We start from the raw sequence: 22,275 nt of genomic DNA, 5'->3' as shown, positions 1-22,275 counted from the left end.
ACAGTTAAGTACATAGGTGGAGTGGGTGATGGCTTCAAATAGAGTCATGACATACATGAGTTCACAGTCACTTCAATGTTCCCTCCAAGATGAGGGGAAATTGAACCTTTTGCTACTTTGGTTGGCAAGGTGGTGGACACCAACATATATTATTATTATTACAATCATGTTACATGAACATGATGGCCACTCATGCAAAGCATATGCTATTGCTTTTTGTCATAGGGTCCATTCCATGTGACATTGATGCTTCCAAACTTTTATTCTTATGCAATATAAGAAAATAATAAACAATCAAATTTTTAATTATATATATATATTGTCTAGGTGTTCTTAGTCTAACCAGACAAAAGAACACAAATTTCATTGAATTTCCAAGCACAAGGGCAACAACCACCACTTCCAGTTAGGACCAGCTAGGAGACATGGGTTTTAAATGACAACAGTCATGGGAAACCAAGTTTGTTATATATGAATGAAGCTTTCAGACATTTATTTAATAATCACATGGAAACAATACAGTGATATTTTATATAAACCATTACAAGCATTGTTCTAGGATGAATGTAAAGCATAGCTAAAAGGATAACGAAACCGATAAATGCATGCATTCACAGTAATATATTGGAGGAACCAGCATGAGTTCATTGTATCAAACTGAAATAGGTATTCTATTGGTGCTTGTAGTAATTGCCTTGCTGAGGATACTGACCTGGTAAAGAGTATGGGGGAGGAGGATATGGGTTTTGTTGTTGCGGCGGTGCATTGTAATACGGTCCGCGCCATCCTGGATAAGCTGGTTGCCCGTATTCATGAGGAGGACGCTGGTAGGAAGTGGGAGCACCTGGAGGAGCATGGTAAGGTGACTGTTGTGATGAGGTGTATGGTGGATATGGTTGTGAATATGCAGGCCGGGCCTGTTCGCCAGAGGGATGGCCGTAAGGTGATTGAGGATGAGATGGGAGTGGAGAACTCTGTGGGTCTGGCTGTTGTGGGGTGCTCCTCTGCGGGTTGGATTGGCCAGCCGAAGGGTAATTGTAGCCTGTTTTGGCATTGGTGGAGAAGTTGAGACCAGCAATTTGCCTCTGTACATCTTCGATCATTTCACGGCATTGGATGTTTCTGGTCATCACGAAATCACTGCATTGCTGCTTTACATTTGTTATTGCATCCTGTTGAAGTGATGAAATGGGAAAGGTGTTATTGCAGAGAAACGTGTACAACATCAACATAGAGGGCGTAATAATATTTTATGGTTCCAAATACCATGAGGAAAATGCTCCAAACATAGTATAATATATATGATCATTTATCTGAGAATATGTTAAAGGAGTTCACAGACCTGAAGGGTGACGTAGAATTTCAAACCCTCATTAATATTGTCTTTGATTTCACGATATTTCGCTATGGCTGCAGCAATCTGCTTGTAACACCTCTCACGGGAAACTGGAATTCAAAACCACAAAAATCAATTAAGTCACAGACAGGAGCTTGAGAACATAAAAGATTTGAAATCATTTTCCAGTAATAAAAGATATGATGATATACCGATCATAGTCGAAAAACCAAATATCTTGTTTCCTGACCCATAGAATGATCAAGAGGAAAGCAACTAAACACAAGACCAAACCGAATTAACCGCAACTTGGGATCTAAAAACAAAACCAAAATACAGAGAGTTCTTCCCTAAAAAAGTTTTTCTAACTTCCCATAAAATTGACCAAAGTTAACCGCAACTTGATTTAGAATATTTCCATAATGTGTTCATATGACCGACAAAGTGCTAATTCTCTCATTCTATAAAATGATTAAGGACTCATTCATCTCTATCCAAGCCAACATCCAGAAATATCATCAATATTAAAAATGTGGATGCTCCACATCATCCATGCTCTGTTAGGCGCAATTTGATAATTGAAATTCTAACATAAAGGAAATTTTGCTCTATTCCACAACACCAAACCGAATTTGTCAGCCATGTGGAGCTAAAAGCATATATATTTTGTGCAAACACGCATCCTCTTAGACAAGGAAAATGATGGGCACTAACCTTTGTAATCCTCTAGATTAAAGACAGCTGCAAAGTCATCATTTTGTGCCTGCAAACAAGGAAAGTTCTTTCCTTAGCATTAAAGCAAATTTACATTGTTGTTGTAAAAACACAATGATATATGAACATTCTGGAAAAAATTATTTAAAAAAAATTAAATAAAACAAAAAATGTAAGCGATCCATAAGAATCCAGTGAAAAAGTTGTTTTCCTCTTGATCACATGTCCTTACAAGTCATCCACATAAAATTAAGAAACCAACATAATATAAATGTTTCATCCTAATGCCAAGTTTAAGTACACAAACTACAGCATAGCTATGCCTATTCTCACATACAGACACAGATTACCATTGCTCAGAAAGCAGTCCCTTAGCTTATTGCATACTCAAACTTCACAACATATTACAAAAAAAATAAAGGTCAATCAATAATCCCAACTCATTCTAACAAAGAATTGCAAGTAATACAACTGTTTACCTGAATTTGAAGTAGCAATTGCTCCTGCGCTTCAATATTTTGAGATATTTCTCCACAGATATGATCATACTTTGATATCTCCTTCTTGAAAAGATCTTCACTTGACCCAGTGCTTGTCATCAACTTTGGTAATATATCATCCTGTAATACACATTGCATGAGCATGAAAGCTCAATAACGCAACCATTCTTCTTTATATATTATATAATACATCTATACACAATGCAATAATAAAATTGTTAAATTCCTTTTTTTTCCTATTCTATTGTTTTCAATTTACTTTATTTACTTGAAACCTTCATGGAACAAATTGATAGACAAAGCTCCAGCTCGAAATAATTAAAAACAACCTATTGAACAATCACCAGGTTTTCAGATATGCTCAAATTGTAACTGAAAGATTAGATTATAGTCTGAAAAATAACAGGGAAGGTTGTAAAGGATCACTTAAACTAGCAAGCAACAACAGTTGATAGAAACAAACATCAATAAATGAAAGCTGGAAGAATCAAGAGAACAAGGAAAAATCCAAAATAACAGAAAAAAAATTACGATTCTTGGCACTTTCATACTAAATCCACTCGCTTCCAGTGAAAATTATAGCAATTAATCATCATAAAAATATCTTTCCTTTCAGATATCTTCTGCTGGATTTCCCTAATTCCTACTAACATACAGAGAAATCAAACTACAACAAGTTGTATCATGCAATGTCAAAAATTACAGTTACTATAAGATTGTGAAACACCGACAGTTAGTACATATGCATGCAGAATAAAGCTAGCTCCAGAAATGGAAAGGGTGGTTACTCAAAAAACGTTAAAATTGAAAGAAAAAATGAGTACAATGAAGAGAGCAAACCTTCCTCTTCATCTCTTTGAGCATGTCTTCAAGACCAGCCCTTTGTGCGCCAAGATTCTCCAATTGCCTCTGTGCAGGAATAAAAAGAAGAAAGTGAATGCACAGTTTCAAAAATACAGAGCCAAAACCGATGCTGCAAGGAGAAGACAATTGAAGAAACCATGTCTTAATAATTCTAAAATAAGAGAAGTTATTACAAATGCTAAATTATCCAGATGTTTGTAGGCTCCTACTACACTGTGTGGGCCAAAAAGGTATATCCTCAGACTGAGCTTTAGGCCTATGAAATTGAGCTAGATTTGCTTTCAAGCTCAACCTATACATGAGTTTTCCAGTTGGTTGGGGACTAAACCGCTTTAATCCCAACCCCTTTCAAACACTTAATAGGTTTTTGGGACTATCCAAAACAAAAAATCACAAAATTTAATTAATTAAATGAATTTGTTTATTTATTAATATAAAACATCATTAACATTAACAAAAAGTTTTCTGATTTTACCTAAAATATTTATAGTAATTAGTATTAATTAAATCAAAGTTTGGTCAAGTTCATATAAAAGTTTCCTCCAAACAAATTCAAAAACCAAATCTAAGACCCATAAATCTAGTTGTTGTCTTTCTTCTTTTTTTCTTTTTCTTTTTTTAAATCCAGAATAAAACACCACCAAAGAACAACCAAAGAATTATAGTAATTGAACTAGGTTGTGATGGCAAATATATCTGTCCCATCATGTTGACATAACTAAATGAGGTACCATTCTATTTCTAAGAACCTGTTCACTTTTATACTTTGCAGTACTTAAAAGGGTAAAACATGGATATTTGAGGTTGGTGAGGTATTGTTCTTTTAAATTCTTCTATGAGATAGGCCTACTTAGAAACTGAGATGATAAACATCATGGCGCACACTAACAAAGGAGATGAGATTTTGCTTATTAATACAAAAATAACTAATTGGTTTACAAGGGCATCCATATCAGTTACAAAATGAAGAAAGCATTAAATTCCCACAACTATTGCAGAGCTAAAATTTTACCACAATGAAGTAAAATAGATGTGATCTTTCAAAACAAATTAGATTAAGAAGAAAAAAATCTTAGTTAGCATGCCCAAGAATATTGTGATAAAAGTATAAACAATGGGATAGGCATGCATCTAAAATAGTGAAATCAGGTAATGCATCAACATGACAAATGCACAAGACAATCAAAAGAATTAAATAAACCGCTTCAACCCAAGAGCATGAATAATCCCTTGAATACATTCAATTGTCTATGAAAAATAAAAACTACAGTCACTACAGCCTTATAAGATTAATTACCAAGCTTTGTTTCAATGCTCCAACTATAGCATCTTCATTGCCATCCAAAGACATTATAGGCCTTGCAAGACTTGGAACGGCAGACTCTATCTGCAATTCAGATGTAAGAAACTAATAGTTAAAGAAGACAATTTCCTCAAAACCTTCACAGCAATATGCAAGATTCATGATAATCAATGGAAGAACAGCCTGTCTACAAGATCATATGAAGAATGAACACAATACTGATAAGAAAAAATAGTGGTTACTTGATAAATGCCAATACAATCAGCGAAGAAGATCCTAATGAACATAAAAAAATAATAATAATAAGAAAATAAAATAATTATGCATCAAGAGCAAACATGTGAAACAAGTGAGGTGAAAAAATTATTAGAAAAGATGATGAAGGAGAAAAAGAAGCCTATGCTCACATACCAACAACAAAAGGTAACCATTCAAAAAGATAGAGTGTTGACATACCGGACGATGATCAAGGATTGACATGAGTTCCATGTTATCTCTCACAGCACGCTCAATCCGAGCATCACTATCAGCTGCTTGCTTGAGGTTTCCAGCAAACCTGTTCAATCTTTCCAGCAAGTTCTTTGTTAAAGTGCTGGACTGAGGCCTAGTCCAACGTGTTCCAAATTGGGTACGAAATTGTGCATCCTCCCTTTCTTCTTTCTGCAATAGTTCTTCAGTCTGGACCAAAAGCTCCTGATTTACCCTCCTCAAATCCCGGAGCTGCTGCAATTCAGCTTCAAGACCAGATGGGCCACCACTAATCTGCACAGCCTCAACATCTTCCTTCAGATCCATGGGCAGACTAAAATTTCCCTCCAAAGCAAGAATGGAATCAGGTAAGTCCATATCCTTCAATTTTACTCTTGTGATCTCACTTCCTTGCTGCAGTTTCTCAGCTTGTGTCCTAATGATGTCATCAACCATCTCTGTATATTTAGAGAGGACCTTAGCGCTGCTATCAGGGACAAGGGTTGCAAACAACTTGTCCTTACTAGCATCCAATAAATCAGCCATAGGCACAGGCTTGACAAGGGAAGCAGCAGGTAAAGATGTCAAACTACCAGCAGCAGGGACCCGCATGAGATAGACCCGATCATTCTCCTTCACAGCCCTCTCCAGGTTCACATTCATATTACTTTCCAATCTTGAGATAGCATCAAGAAGGACTGCAGCAACCCCCTTGGCTGATTTCTTTGCATCTGTGAGGACACCTAAACCAATTTTCAATCTCGCTATTTCTTCAGCAATTTCTTCTTTCCCATGAAGTTCTAAAGCAGCTCTATAGCAGGCCTCAGCATAGAACTGGGCTGCCTTCAACTGCACATGAGAGATCCATGAGCGATCAAAGTGTTGGCTGAGAGGGGGAACACTCAATGCCGCATATGTCTCCTCATAGTACAGACCAACCTGCATAAATCACCAAGCAGAGTTAACCGAATACACTGCTAAGATACATAAACAGGAATCTACAAGTTGAATTAGCATGCTCCCAAGCAAACACAGAGCAGTATAGAAAAGGGCGTTCTCAATAAGCATGCAGGGGGAATTAGTCCAGCATTAGACTACACATAATTATTTTCTCCAGACAACTAGGAAAACAATACCAGTTGGCAATTGACCAAGAAATTTTGTTATCAAAATTTAAATGGTACAGTTTCTACCTTTACAACTAATTAGAGATTAATATTCGCCAAATCGCTCTAGAATTAAGCATGGTATAAAGTCTGCAAAACAGTGTGAATTCCTATCAAACTAACTCAAGCTTGCTGTGAAAATAATATTTGCAAAAGAAACCATAACAAATGCACTTCAAAATATTAGCTCTGATTCTGTGCATTATGAGGCATAACTGCATGCTAAAATACAACTCCAAAGAACACAGCAAACCAAATCCAATTCTCTATCGACTTCTAACTCTCTATTAATTGTCAAATAGATAATTAAAGATAACATATTGAAAGCAGCAATGTTATAAAAAAAATTCATGATGATAAAAAATGATTCGGTACAAACCTGTCGTGCAACCTTGGAGCAGAGCCCGGGAGGCTTCGCATCCGAGATAACCTTCTCAAAAAAACACTCTTGCGCCTGCGCCAGCATGAGCCGGTCTAACATCCCGGCGCACTCCGCCGAAACATCCACAGTAGCTCCTCCAATTGCCGCCTTCATCGAAACATTATCCCTCAAGAACGCAAACGCCCCAGAAGCCGACTGAAAACAATTACACGCCTGCTTGAGCCCAGCAGGCGAGCTCCGGTCCGCCGCCAGCCCCATCTGGCTATACACTGCCCCGAGATTGAAGAACACCGCCGCCTTCTCCAGATGGATGTTCTGCTGCGCTGCCTTTTTATTGGGCTTGAAGGCGTCAAACCAGGTGAAGGTGATGGCGTTTATGTGAGAGCGATCTGGGGAAATTGGAAAACGCGGTTCCATGACAGCGAGGGCGCGAGCATAGGCCTGGAGGGTGTCGCGGCGGATGTCCGGTGGGGAGGATTCAGGGGGCTTCTCGATGTCGCATCGGAGCTGACGTACGGTCTCGAGATCATCTTCAAGGAGCTGTGCCTCGCGCTCAGAGTAGTGGACGACGATGTAGTTGCGGAGTGGGCGGTAGAGATCGACGGTGCTGGTCTTCTTCTCGTGGATGGCGAGCATCACGCCCGGCGGTGCCGGCGAGGAGGAAGCCATGGATCCCGATCGAGGGTTTTGGGGAGAAGGGTTGGGGATTTTGGGATCGGGAGGACGGTTGGTTGCTTAGAGAGCAAGGCCGACGATCTTGACGTCGTCGTTGTTATCGGATTCGGGCATGCCAAATACAAAGTCCACGACCCGATAGTGAGAACAACGCGGATTCGGATCTTTCTTAATAAACACGGTTACTTATTTATTATTATTATTATTATTATTTCATAGAAAATAAAGATAATGATGCTTATGTCATACAACTATAGGTTATATTAAATTTATCCATGAGTTGAGTTCATTAACTATTTCTTAAGCCACAAATGATATATATATATATATATATATAAAAAGTGTTCTCATGGGGACTTTCACAGAACGTCCCAGAGAACATAAGGAAAGATAGAGGGTTGAGAGGAGAGAGATAGAGATAATTTGGTTGATGAACAGTATCCAATCAAATTGGTGTAGTGTGCTGGGGTTTTAGTTTAGTTTTTGTGTTCCTCCACTGTATGTCTAGTGGAAATGGAGACGGCTGAGATTATTCTAGTGAATGTGCTGAGATTGAGATTATTCTAGTGACTGTGCTGAGATTGATTGGATGGTTCAGATTAAAATACTGTACATCCCACTTTTCACTGTGTAACTATTTATAAGCACAATACTATTGTTCACTGAACAATGCAAAACCGTTGGATTGAAACCCAACGGCCAAGAGCAACGTTCATAGATTACAAATCTATAAACGTGCGTAGAGGATCGAAGCTATATATATATTAGGCAGTGTGCATAGGTAGGGAATTAATCATCCAGTTCACATGAAAAAGATTTTGGTTGCAAGCCCACACTTATAATTGTTGGCATGTTACCACTAACGTTTCCAATGATCTTAAATTCGAGACTTTTGAATATCTTAAATTCGAGACTTTTGAATATCTCACTCTTATTTTTCACATGGGTCTAGTGTCAGCCAATATGATATAATAGTCTTTTCTTATCTGGAGTTTCATTATATCCCTTCTTTTTATTTTATTTCTCCGTCAATTCTGTGTTTGAATAGGTTACTTTTTATCTAAATCTTTTCTTTGATCATGTATTTATCTTTATTTTCTCTAGTCGAATGATTTTTTTAAATTGATTTTGATGATCTAATATTATAAAAAATAATTTTATTTGTTTACATATAATTCATATCACATCCTTTTAGTCCTTTTAAACATAAAATAAGATAACAAAATGTTATGCTATAATTTATCCAATTTGCATCAAACATTAAATAGGATATAACCTTATTATACCCTTATTCTTTTCTACTCCTATCTAGTCCTTATATCCTTTCCGACCATATCCTATCTTATCCACCAAACATGCCTAAAATATATTTATTTACCACAGTCAAAGGCTTTCGTTGGAAAGAAAAAGTTTCCCATAAGAAAAATAACATAGTATGCACACTTCAAAATAATAATTAGTGTTATCTCATATATGGGTATCAAAGTTAACCATATACCATCTGAAAAATATAATAGAAAACATGAAAGATGGATATAAAGCATCACAAGATTCACAACTACAGCTTTCATTCTAATATTCCTTCCTTAATAATCTACAACAAACCGGGAAAAGAATGAGCCAAAATTTCCTGAGGCATTTGTGAAGAGGGCTCAACAAAACACACAGAAATCTCAGTTGAGCCATAACTTCACAGGATGATAAATAATTGGTATACATATTGTGCATGGCATACTCTGAAGATTTTACAGCAAACACTGAAATGATGGTGAGGGCGAAAGACTAACTGATCTTGATGGCAGGTCTACAAAACTATGATTCATCAGAGAACACTTTTGACACAATACCGACGCCAACTGTACAGCCTGAAGCACGGAGGAAAGCTCTGCCAAGTGCTCTGTGTTTGGAGAACTCTTCTGCACAAACTGCTCTGTCAAGAGCAACCTGAAATAAAAATTATCACTAGTCAAGCAAATGCTGCAAACTAGAGTCTCCTCAAAGAAGGGGAATTGCTTAACCTCTATTATAGCACTTTGTTTTGCTGTGAGGAACCGTGGGGTCTTCTTTGCGGCCTCCCCGGTCTTTTGATCTACCAATGACACTATCTTTACCAATCTTGCTGCCTCCTTCGCGTGATGTATGTGAAACTCGAACTGATTCAATTTTTTAGTCAGATAAAAGAGGGGAGTAATTATCAAAATTAGTTGAAAATCAAAGGGGGAAGGCAGTTGATTTTCCACCTTAGAGCCAACTAGAATTGGTCCCATGATGTCCAACACAAGGATTTTCAATTCCAGTCTTGATGCAACAGTTACGGGGTAATCTGGATGGCATAAGACACCACCAGGCGTCACATGAACCCCATCAATACCCTGTAAACTGACAGCCACATTATCTCCAGCTCTTGCCACACTGCAAGGACATGAATCTCTTTCGATTGACCGCACAGTAGCAACTTCTCTCAACGGCATCACTAGAACCTGCAAGACAAGAGCAACAAAATTCAGATGCAGATGGCAGGAGTATCCCAAAAGTACATAAGTAGCAGCAGCCTGATAAGTGGTATAGGCTGTTTTTAAAGCAATGATCACAAGACACAGGATTCCAAAATACTGGTCTCCACAGAAGCAAGAGGAAAATGTAGGGCTTAAATTTGGGATGCTATCAGCAATCAAAGATGCGAAATATCCAGTGTATAAACTTGATTGATCTACCAAATGGGATAAATAATCACTAAAATCAGCTCTTTAGTCCTTAATGACAAGAGGATGCAGAAGCCATGGTGATCTTTGAATAAGGAGAACAATAAAAAGAGAATTGGCATGCAAACTTGTCACTACAATTAAGACCCAACAAAGGAATTCATGGATCGTACATTCTGTCTTATACAAAGTGTCGAAATGAATTCGTACTAAAGAAACTGCTTGATTTAAATATAATTGACAACTGAAGCAAGGTATGTACCCTGGAACCATTTTTTATAGCTCCTGTCTCAATTTTACCGCATGCTGCCACCTGTCCTAGAGAATGTGACTTAATGACATCACATATAGGAAGAAGAAGCGGCTTTGAGGCATCTCGGACTGGAAGCTGAAGAGAATCTACAGCTTCCAACAAACAACTTCCTTCATACCTGCAAAGCATTGCTAAAAAGTCTTACAAACACGGTACCTAAACTGAAGATATCCATAAAGAGAAATTGATAATGCGATCCAATCCAGTTGCATCTACATTTTTACTGTTTTCAATGTTTATATATAAGCTCTCAAAATCTTTTAATAGAAGGTATAAAGAAAATCAAATCAAAATTAAAAACTCATATTGGGCCCTGAATCTAAGAGGCATGCTTATTCTATGAGGTTGATGATCACATCTTCATCAACATTACAGATTTCAGTTTGCATAAGTTCAAAAGAATTATGCAAATGCAGATGATACCAAAAACACTAAACTCACCAACTAGATAGACGAGCATCAGTCGCAGATGTCACCAAATTCTCATTTTCCATTGCGCTCAAAGGAATCCAGGTAATCTGTGATTCTTTAAATCCACATGAACGCAAAAAATTGCCTAGTTGAGATTTTATGAATTCAAAGCGCTCCTTTGAGAATCCCACTGTATCCATCTTATTAACAGCAACTATAACTTGCTCAACACCAAAGCTCCTGATGAGTTGGGCATGCTCCTTTGTTTGACCAAAACCATTGCCATCCATACCAGCTTCAAAGGAACCAATGGATGCATCAACAACAAGGACAGCAGCATCTGCTTGTGTAGCTCCAGATATCATATTTGGAACAAAATCTTTATGGCCTGGGGAGTCAAGCAAAACAACACGATATTTCTTCGAGTCAAAGTATGCAACTGCCACAGTCATTGTTATACCCCTCTCCCTTTCTTCAGCACTCTCATCGGTTGCCCAAGCAAAGGCAAATGATCCTTTTCCCTGATTTCAGGATGAATTTAAATTAGCTGTTGGCAATGCGTGTTAACCTGAAGCAAAAGTTGTTTTAGGAAAGGATGGAGTTCAAATGATATGAAAGAAGATCAGATTCTAGAAAGCAACTAGTTGATGGAAAACCATGCTAAGGGCATTCCTTCATAGCCCATCAACATATATCTCAACCACAGGTGTTCCAATTATTTTTTCAAAAAAATATTGTGACATATAGACTTTAAAATATCTTGAAGAAAGTGACCACACCTTTTCCTTAGCCTCCTTCTCAAATTTGTGCATCTCCTTCTTTGATACTCGGCCCAATAGATGGAGCAGTTGCCCAGATAATGTAGACTTTCCAGAATCTACATGACCAACCTGATATAATTCAAGATCAATCAATTAAAACTTTAAGCATCTCAATCAAACATGAACTTCTCATGTGGATTCATATGGAATTCAAAAATAGCCCTGTGTCAAACTTACAACTGCAAGGTTCAACTGGTTGAGGATTCCGTCTTGGTTAGCTAACATCCATTTTTCTGGCTTGTACTCTGCTAGAGGCTTGGCTTTTCTGAAATTTGTTGAAGCCTTATCCAACTTCATTTGATGTAAATCACTGGCCAGGATCTGTGGTGCGTCACTCTTAATGTTGGCATTACCACTCTCACTACCATTAAGCTGATTAGCTCCAGAAATTATACCAGATGAATTTTCTGCCATTTCATTTGTTGCTGAAAATTTGGCAATTGCCTTCTTTCCAGTGTTGTTGGCAGAAACTGTCACCAATAGCAATATTGTTATTGGAAAACAGAAAAGAAACAAAAATTTATATGAACACCGTGAAAAAGGGCAATCAAATTAAACCAAAAGCTTCACCATGTTTGACTTGGGGTATAGCAAATATTCCCCCATCCAAATAAGGTGGTGTGGGCTCTATACAACCATTTTATAAAGATTTAATTATGTAAAATATATATTTAATAATTAATTTTTAAAAATTGTGAGGACTAATAAACAAATTATTACTATTTAGAAAAGTAAATTTTAATCCCAAAATATTTAATTTTTACAAGTATTAATTAAGCTCAAATATCCAATATTTGAAAAACATTCTCTTGACCCCACACTTTTATTCCCCGACTAAACATCCCCACTGTGTTCATGAATGCAATTATGACAGTTAGGGTTCCTAAAATAAAGAACCTTCCCGCTACTATATATGAGAGGATAAACATGATACCTTTTGAGCTTTTTTTTGAAGAGATTTTTCCAACAGAAACCATATCATCTGGAGACAGGGTATTAAACTGGAAAGGTGCTGTTCATAAAAGAGAATTTAATTAGTTCCTAAATTAGCAGATTCTAGACAGCAATGTGAAGGAGGGATAAAACTCATTTGCAATTATTGATTAATCCTGAAAATATTCAAGCATAGGGTATTTACATGTCGCACTGCACACAACCATGCTAATTATTGATCTAAAGGCATGGCTGAGTGAGAATTTCAGTTGCAGAATTTGGGACTGCCAACATACAGAGGTAGTAAAGGTCCACAGGTGAATCCTTTGAAATGGCACTCATGCAGCAAATGCATATGCACGTTGTCAATTAAAACAGACAGGTAGTAAAAATGGATATCTACCTTATATCAAATTCTCAAAGGTTATGGTCTTAAAAGATGGCAGTCCAATGCTAACTTTAAAGTATAAAAACTGTCCAACTAATGTTTATGATGGTATTGATTAAACTGCTGAAACCACAAGCTGGCACCATTATATTTCTTAAAATGACAACAACTTGCTCTACAACTTTCAAAAGATTAAGGATAGCGTCATCATGCCAAACTATTAAATAAATAAATGAAAGAAATTTATACATTAGTTTGTCCACTATTTCGCAAGTTCATGTTAACATTAATGGCCAATATGACTTCATTGTGATTATTTCTTACACAACACTGATTCAATGTTCAACTACTGGACTAAATGTTTGTTTTAACAGTCTCAAATCTAAATGCAGCTATAACACACTGAACTTAGAGATACCAGTGGTAACATAAGTTTTAACAATACCAAAAATGATAAATATATATTACCAAATTAAAAATTTTCAGTTTCAGCCAACAATGCTGCAGTTTACTTTTCGTCTGTCGTTCATTGGATGGATGGTCATAATCCTCCAGTGCTTATGCAGGCATCTGTTGACAGACTGAGTTATCCTCAAATCTTCACAAGGTCAACATGCTATGCTTTAGAATTTCACACCCTTCACTGGGGAATGAACCTATGTAAATCTATTTCTTCCTAATATACAACTCAAACTGGTATATGTCAAACATTTTCAACAACTAATATCTTAGCTAAGATCAAACTTTCCATGTGAAGCAGAGAGGAGATAATAATCTTTGATATTGGTTCCAACTGCCAAAATAGATATCTTGAATTTGAGATAATAATGGAAGTTGATGTACTTAAAGAATAAAACAAGAACATTCAAAATGTTTGGCATCATATTATAGTATTTTAATACAACACACAAGCATCATGTATCACACCATAAAATGTTATGAGTTCTACAGGCATCTTTAGATACTACAGACAAACCTATACTCAAAGAGTGCCCTTGATGAGATGCCACAAATATTTTCTGAAGTTCATCAAAACTTGCTTGAGATTTTGCTTTCTCAGATGGTTTATTGCTACTTTCTCTAACAAATTCATCAGAGATAATAGCTTTTTCGGGCCTCTGGCAAGGGCTTTGTGCAAAAAGAGACTTAGCCATTATAGATGCTCCACTATCCTTGCACTTGCCACGAACTGCAAGAAATTGCTATCCTAATTGAACCTTTGATATAGGCAACAATATCATCATCGACAAACTTGCTACAAGCTAATGGCCATAAATCTTTATATAACATGATAAAATGACATACCATTTTCAGCACTACCATTACCAATGTTCTGAGCAGGATCCCTGAGAACACCACAAATGTCACAGGATGATGAACTCTGTTCATTATCAGAATTGCAAACAGAGCACTGCCAAAGTGCTAATTTCGTAGTTTTCTTTTCAACTTTAATAGTAGAGCGATCATTCCAGGATGGTTTTTCTGTAACTTCAGGGAAAGGAAACAAATCTAAATCACAAGACAGGGTCAAGAATAAAGTAACAGACAAATACATGCAAATATTGATGAACATATAAGTGTATAAATCAAAATCAGTACAAGAATAGTTGCAAACCTTTCTCTTTAACCCCATAATCATTGGCATTGGCATAGTCCTCATAATCATCATAATCATCATAGTCATCATAACCATCATCATAATCCAATCCATAATTCACTTTCCGCGGCATGTTTCTGAAATCCAAAACACAAGCAAAAAAAATTGAATTTTGATCTCATCAACTGATTTAAGCAAAATAATCCTAAAAAATAAATAGATAATTAAAAATCAAAATTCCCATCCAAGGGTGCTTACAGATTGAGGAAAATCACAAGCAATGAAAACAATTTCTGAACAAACTCATCCTATTTTTCAAATCAAATCAAATCAAATCAAATACTCGCTCTCCTTCTTCCCTCTAATTCCCCTCAATCCTAACATGCATCAAAGATCTGATTAATGGTGATTCCTATAATCATGAAAGACTGTTCAAACCATACTCCCATAATAAAAAAAAGCAAAAAAATGAAGAAAAAAAGAGCCCAAATCGAAAAGCAAAATGGATCTGATTGTCAAAAACACAGCAAGAAAGGAAAATAGGGCAAGAGACATTGAAGGAGCTCTTACCCTAGGGTTTGCTCTCCGAGATGCTTTCTCGGTGCTCAATCCCGTTTTATTTTGGATATTCAATTCCTATTCTTATTTGTGCGAGAAGTGTCACAAGGGAAAAGGATCGATAAGTTCAAACGCAAAACCAAGTCATCATTAACCAATTATACGTTTATATATATATATAATATTTATGTATTTTATTAGGTCAAAATGTTCCATCTATTTTACGTTTTCTGCCATTTTAGTCCTTTTAATATAAAATCCGTCTTTTTGGTACTCGTATTTTCACATTTTTATCTTTTTGATCCCTCTAATTGACGGATCTACTTTTTTGATCTTTCAAGTTGATGAATTAGAGGGACCAAAAAGGATAAAAATGTGCAAATACAGTGAATTTTATAACTAAAGGACGAAAATGTGCAAATATAATGACTAAAATGGTGGATTTTATATTAGAGGGACTAAGAGGGCGAAAAACAAAAATAGAGGGACCATTTTGATATTTATACCATTTTATTAAACAATAAAACTATTGGTATATATCCCTTTAGTATGGTAATCATTTCGAAGGGGTCCGCGTGCTTTGTAGTGAAAAACTTTGCTTGCAAATTACTTTTCTTGTAGAGTAACAAAACAATGTTTGGTATGTATAATAAAAAATATAATTGAAATGCATGTAAAGTTAATTCCTTTGTTTGGTATGAATAGATTTCTATGTAAAGTTATATGCATTCTCAATTTTGCCCTTAATTAATCTAGTTAATAAAATTAAATATATATCTATAAAAATTAAAATCTCATCACCAAACCTTTATAAAATCAAAAGAATTCATTAAAACTATAAAAAAAATTGAAAAAACTAAAATATACTCCCAAAAATATAAAAATTATAAAAAAGCATTAAAAAATAAAAAAAAATTAAAAAAAATCTAATGTGTAATTTCTCTTGCCCTAGAGTTTTGGAAAGGAAAGAAAAACGAAAGAGTTTTGTTCTAGGATTTTTAAAATCAAGAAAAATAAAGAAAAAAAATATTTAAATAAGTGTAGTATTGGAATTTCACTCGCTTAATATTTTCACAGCCTGTAATCCATTTTCACACTCATGAATCATTTTTCCTAGTCAAAGGAAAAGTAATTACATGAAAACCGTTACTTTGCATTGCTTATATTAAAACCAAATTGTTGTGAAAGCCTTTTACAACTTTACTTTCCCACCTAGCAAACGACCCCTAAGATATTGTTGAGTTTGCGAGTGCGTACCACATCTGTACATGTCTCTTACTTAAACCTTAAATAGGAGTATTTGTCACCCAAAAAAATATATATATTAAAAATATTTTATAGATAATATTTTATTAAAATTTTTTATGGTTAATCTAGTCAACCTTTTGTTAGCACATACTAGCAAAATAAAAGAAAATAAATGGTTTTAAAAACACTTTTTATATGCAAATATTCCATACTGTTTTGTGTTTGTTTAAGAGTATTCTTGTATTTTTTTTTTTAAATTTTTATTTTCATGTACATCCATGAGAAAATTTTTGCTTGTGCCAACCACAAGGAATGATGACTTTGGATTGTAAAAAATTATTTAAAAATTATTTTCATGTACATCCATGAAAAAATTAACAGTGGATTTAGTTAATTTCTTTTCAAAAATTTTAATTGTTTTTTGAAGAGGTATTTTTCTCGTTTTTCAAAATTTATTATAAAAAAATAGTGGAAATTGCCAAAAACCCTTTAAGTTTGTAAAATTACAAAAACACCCACGTTAGTTTTCGTGATCACCCAAAAACCCCTCCTTTTTAAAAGTCTATGTTTTCAAACTACATACCCTGTAACGGATGTGAGCAGAGTGAGTTTTCGAATTTTTGGGACGAAAATGCCCTTGCGTGGGGAGTCGTGGTACTGACCCGTCTCGGCGATTTGAGAGGAAGTGGGCGGTTTTCAGTAGGGTAACCCGAGGCAATTTATTGGGCTAGTTTAATTGCTTTTCTCGACTCACGTCTTGACTTTTTCCATTTCAGTGTCTCAAAGTTGTCTCTCAGCGAAAGCCTCTGTAATTAGCATTTCATCGACTTTTTCCTTTCCACGGTATCTCGAAGGAGAAGTCCCCAGCTGATTAGTTGGCATTTCGTCGGGTTTGCGATCTAAGGTATTGAGTATGGTTTTATGTTAAGCTGTTACATTACAAAAGAAAGATTTTTCGGTTTTTGTTTTGTGCTCTGTTTTTTTGTTGGAAGATATTGAAGTCTGCGGGGGATTTCTATTTGGGGTTTTGTTAGTGCGGGGAGATTTCTCGGCTGGGGTTTTTGTTTTTGTTTTTGCGTTTTCGTATGTATACACTATCGAAATAGTTTTTTTCGATTGTTATGATTTGTATAATATTTATAATGTACATTTTCAGTTTCGTTTTGATATGGTTTGCGAGTTTTACAAATGAGGTTGAGCGTTTAAGAAATGAGATGTTCTGAGTTTAACATTTGTTGTCTCTGTTTAAGTATTCTACGTCTCTGTTTAACAAAATGGGTCTCGTTTAACATTTTTATATCTACGTTTAATAGCGAGAGTTCTAGTTTAAAACCTTATATTTCAGCTTAAACTTTTGTCAATCTGCATGTTGAATGTGTTGTTATTGTCGCAGGGCTTGTGATTATGGCGGTCAGACCCTAGTTAATGGGCGTTGCTATTTGAGCACGGTTGTGGAGACCTTAGTGAATTGAAAGTTAACATGACCCCTCGACCTGGGAGAATTATTCGAGGACCAGTTTGCGGCGTTGTTTCGAGTGGAAGCCGTATATCGAAGAGGGCCCTTCTTGATTCTCTTTTACAAAGGAATGCGATGGTCGCACCGATAAATTCGGGATCGGGGAAAACTGCTGAGTTTGAGACCTCAAGATGTGGCCCTCGTTCTTGGTACTGCGTTGCGATGAGCGGCACGGTGGTCTTCGAAGAAGAAAACCGGTCCGGCGTTAGAGAGGCGGTATCTGTCGAGACCTACGAGAGCAGGGAGACTCCATCAAGAGCACTCCCGGTGCGAGCTTGTTCGACGGAGGGAGAAGAGATAATTTTTGTCAAACTCGATGGTGTGCCTCGTAGGGGACGATCCTCTTCCCCAAATACATCGTGCTCGGTTCGAGCTGGATCGTTGATTCGTCGATGATCTACCCGGCCGTGGGGCGATCTGCGCAGTAGCGACGCGCTGAGTGGCTTATGGAGGATATTCCTAGCGGCCGGCCGCAGTGCAAGATAGATCTGTGGGAAGAAGACCACGACAGAATGCGTTAGGGGTTGCTCGGTCAGCGCTTAACGTCCCGGTTTTTCTGGTGGCCGGAGCGAGGGAAGAAAGTCCGTTTCGGCAGGATCCCGAGGATCTTTGTGCTCGGTGAAAAGTACTTCTAGGAAGCGGCGGCCAGTGAAAGCGAGCTTGTCGTCGCTCGATGGAAAAGAGGTAATAAATCGTAGACATGATGTTTAACATAAGTCTTTAATGTTTAAACATTTTATTTAGCGTTAACTTTAGTATTTACTGTTTAACTATTATTAAATACCGGTTTAAATATTTTTGTTCTCCGTTTAATTATATTCTATAACGTTTAAATATATAAACACTACGTTTAAATATAGTTTTTATAGTTTAAAATGAATGATCTCATTTGAAATTGTTTGGTTTCATATGTTAGTTTCACGATTTGAGTTAGGCGAATCTTGAAGAAGAAATATTTGTTGGGGCAATGAAGCGGATGGATACCGTTGCTCAGGAACCGCACTTTCGAGGCGAGGATGAGGCGGCATCTATCTGTCTGTGGCGGGCCGTTCTCCTACTTCGACCCACCGCGCGCCTGCGTTCCTCGGCACGGAGCGCACTCACCCTACCGGCGGTTGACACCTACGCGACGGCGGCGTCCCTCGGCCATGGCGGCCCCTCCGGCCGTGGCGGCCCACGCAGTGACATTGGTGAAGATATCGCGCAAACTCTTATGCGGCATGCAGGATATTGATGGCCAGGAGTTTCCTCGGCATCGCTCGATGTGGAGACGGAGGGCGCCATTTCGCGCCGTCCCTCGAAAAGAAGCTGGCATCCGGGACGACGAGGCTTGCGAATTTGTGACGAGCGGCATCGTCGGAAGGATTATTCAAAAGCGGCCACATTCGAAGAGACTTGCGAAAAAGAGAGAAACAGACGCCTCTCGTCTCCTGCGCCGGTGACGATGATGAAAGCGATAACGCTTTACAGCGCCGGCGGTGATCTTTGTTCTTGATGCAGTCTAGCCGTTGATGACATGGGCGTGGCGATGGAGGGACATCGTAGATGATGTGACCGTTCTTTGCGATTGAGGGAAGATCGTTGACTCTCTTCTCGATGAAATCGTCGACCGGTGGAACCGGTGCCGAGATGCTGGCGTCGAGATGGGCGCGATCCACGAAGATCGAGAACAAGTTAAGGGTGTGTCTCCCGATGATGTTGTCGTGGCGCAGCGGTTGAGAAGATCGTCGAATCCGTTCTTGAAGTGGCCGTGGCCGTGTTGCGGCGATCTGCATGACGAAGCGGAGCACGATCCCAGCAACGAGAACAACCGATGTAAGGATGTCTGCGGTTGATCTTGTCGCCGTCCGTCCCGCCCGTCGAAGGAAGATCATCGATGAAGACCCGACCGGAGCGGCAGGAGAGATGATCGAGGCGATCAAGAGTGGACGAGCGGCTCGGAAAGCTTTTATTCGAAGAAGAAGAAATGGGTTGGCTCGAGTCGTCTTAACAGATCTGCGAGGAGTTGATGAGGATCTTCCTCAGCTGCTCTATGGACGGAGTAAGTGTAACGTTTTTATGTTATTGTTTAAAGGGTTTCTTATAGTGTTTAACTATTTCCTAATAGTGTTTAATACCTTTATGTTATCATTTAAGTTTTCTACTTGTCGTTTAATTATATATAATATCGTGTAACAATTGATAATATCATTTAAATATTTACTAAATATGGTCTTATTATATACATTGTCGTTTAACCTCGAGCACTGTGTGTGTGGAAGAATGATTGTGTCGGCCCTCACCTGTGACAGTTATACCTTGAGGGGAAGGAGATGTAGTCATTGATGATGTGATGGAGCCTTTTCAGTAGCGTCATACAAAAAGTCGTGAGCGAGCCGTATCACCCTTACAGATGCGCCTCCAGTCACTGGAACCGCTGCTTGTTGTTTGGTATGCGTCAAGCGTAATGAGCGCGCATGACACAATTATGGCTATGATCGGGGATCTTTGTCGCAGACCTGCGTGAAGTTCAAATTGTCGTCCTCCAGGAATAATCATGAATGGCCAGCTTCCGATATCGTACGTCACGGACAATGATAAAAACAAGAATCTGAGGCGTTATTCTTCGTGTCGAGAGTGCGATAAGGGCCAGCGTTGGACATGGTAAGTTCTTTAATTATGTCAGGGTTAATGCTCATTTGGTATTTAAATCGGTATTCTAATCTCGACTTGCATATCTCGGCCGGTACGGAATCTATTAGACCTTTGTGTCGATATGGAGTTAAAGCGATCGGCGGCGACAAAAGTGCCAGCTGCGTGGCGACACGAGAAACCGCGCGCAAAACAAGGAAGGCGTCGATTGCGCCGATCGTCGTCATGCGGTTTACTCGAGCAGATTCGTGGGGTGAGAAGTTCGACGGCTTCTGGCGGACGAGGCGTTCCTTACCTCGAGTACTGGTATATTACCGCATACTCAAGGAGGGAGGGCGGTGGGCGTCCAGTGAGCGAAAGGGGTCGTCACTAGCGGGTTAAATTTTTGTTTTTGAATAACATGTCTGTATGCTCGGCCCTATCGATTTTGTTTTCAAATGTAAATCACGGACAAATTCGATTCATTGTTTTTCAGGTGTTAGAAGAACATGACTGTATATCTTAATGTAAATTTTTTGTTTGTTTTGGTGTAAAAGTAGGTTAAATTCCATTCGGTTTTTATTTCATTGTTTAATTTACGTTGTAATTGTGTACATTTCACTTTCATTGTTTAAATATACTATATATCGTTTTAAACATCGGTTTTAAATATTTCAAAATCGACAGTTTACCGTTTAAAAATAACATTGTCTACGTTTAAATAAATGCACTCGTTGTTTAAACATCGGTTGAAAATATTTCAAATTACGGTGTGTCAGTTTAAAATAACAATGTCTCCCAGTGTAAATACATTCGATTCGTTGTAAAGAGTAAGGTTTAAATGTGGAAAGGTTCCCATCGATACACGATGTTTCCACCTGTCGTCGTCGGTTTATTAACGATGCCCTGGTCGGCAGCAGTTTCATTACAGATGCGTCGATTGTGGCCGGATCCTTGGCGGCCAGGTATGATGTAACTCGCTGGGACATCAAGCAGCTTGCGACTCGATCCTCTTTACGTCTAGGCCGACTGGTGCCTTCTAGTCGCGGGAGGTAGCAAGCGAAAGCTCGCGATTTCCAGTGCGAAGGCATGTCGTCGTCGGGTATGGGGAATATAGCTTCCTTGTGCTCGCGGTTGTGACTATCGCGGTGAGTACCGCTAATGAAATCGATGTGCGTTGGTGTGCATGCTGCATTATTCTTTGCACGAAAGCATGTTTTGCGAGGATACCATAAACTTGCCACCTGTCGACGCGTGAACAAGTTACGATGGCGAAGATCGCGAAGTTCTTTGCGTTGGTCGATCGACGTAGCGATCGTCGACACAGCGACCCGACACGAAGATTTCAGTTTGTTCTCGACGATGATCTCTAACCCGAGATGTATGTGCGGGCGTAAGTAGCTCTCCCGTTTGATGGCTTGCTCACGCCCGGTGGGTTACATAACGTCGCATCGACTTGAACACAGCGAAATAAGGTTAAACAAAGGAAACGGTGATGGTTAAATAATTCGTCGGCATGTTTAAACATTATTGTAATTATTTAAGACGAAATGATTAATATTTAAAGTCGGACAAGTGTAATTGAAACAAGATTGAGAATGTTTAAAAGGAGTAATACTAAATGTTAAGTGTAAACCAACATTCCTGAGACCTTATGGGTCGACCGTCGTCGTAAATGGCGAGCTTCCTTGATCAGCGTTGAGCGACTCCGTGACGTTCTAATACATCTCACCCCAAAGCGATCACCTCGAGCAGGATAATTCGACGATG

General features: G+C 38.0%; 2 protein-coding genes across 6 annotated transcripts; both read right to left on the bottom strand.

Moving 5' to 3' along the window:
* Positions 1–449: 449 nt before the first annotated feature.
* LOC120272052 (vacuolar-sorting protein BRO1) lies at positions 450–7,480 on the bottom strand. Its single transcript, XM_039278783.1, has 8 exons — positions 6,731–7,480; positions 5,174–6,124; positions 4,712–4,801; positions 3,391–3,459; positions 2,530–2,670; positions 2,051–2,099; positions 1,343–1,446; positions 450–1,172 (listed from the first exon to the last, which is right to left on the bottom strand). The coding sequence occupies exons 1-8, from the start codon at positions 7,400–7,402 to the stop codon at positions 672–674; spliced, it is 2,577 nt and encodes an 858-aa protein (XP_039134717.1). The 5' UTR covers positions 7,403–7,480; the 3' UTR covers positions 450–671.
* A 1,406-nt stretch (positions 7,481–8,886) lies between these two features.
* Positions 8,887–15,277, bottom strand: LOC120272130 (HBS1-like protein). 5 transcript variants are annotated; one of them, XM_039278882.1, is made up of 12 exons: positions 15,144–15,277; positions 14,592–14,710; positions 14,282–14,485; positions 13,953–14,165; positions 12,590–12,667; positions 11,833–12,125; positions 11,614–11,724; positions 10,865–11,355; positions 10,373–10,541; positions 9,649–9,888; positions 9,427–9,561; positions 8,887–9,352 (listed from the first exon to the last, which is right to left on the bottom strand). In XM_039278882.1, exons 2-12 carry the CDS (start codon positions 14,704–14,706, stop codon positions 9,221–9,223), a joined length of 2,181 nt encoding a protein of 726 aa, XP_039134816.1. In that variant the 5' UTR covers positions 14,707–14,710; positions 15,144–15,277; the 3' UTR covers positions 8,887–9,220. The 5 variants fall into 5 exon arrangements, with proteins under 5 accessions (XP_039134816.1, XP_039134817.1, XP_039134818.1 ...); XM_039278883.1 differs by having other exon boundaries at positions 14,282–14,464; XM_039278884.1 differs by having other exon boundaries at positions 14,282–14,458.
* Positions 15,278–22,275: the final 6,998 nt, after the last annotated feature.

This window comes from Dioscorea cayenensis, chromosome 11 (genome assembly GCF_009730915.1).
Source record: "Dioscorea cayenensis subsp. rotundata cultivar TDr96_F1 chromosome 11, TDr96_F1_v2_PseudoChromosome.rev07_lg8_w22 25.fasta, whole genome shotgun sequence".
Lineage (NCBI taxonomy): Eukaryota > Viridiplantae > Streptophyta > Magnoliopsida > Dioscoreales > Dioscoreaceae > Dioscorea > Dioscorea cayenensis.
This window is presented reverse-complemented; position numbering and strand designations above follow the sequence as displayed.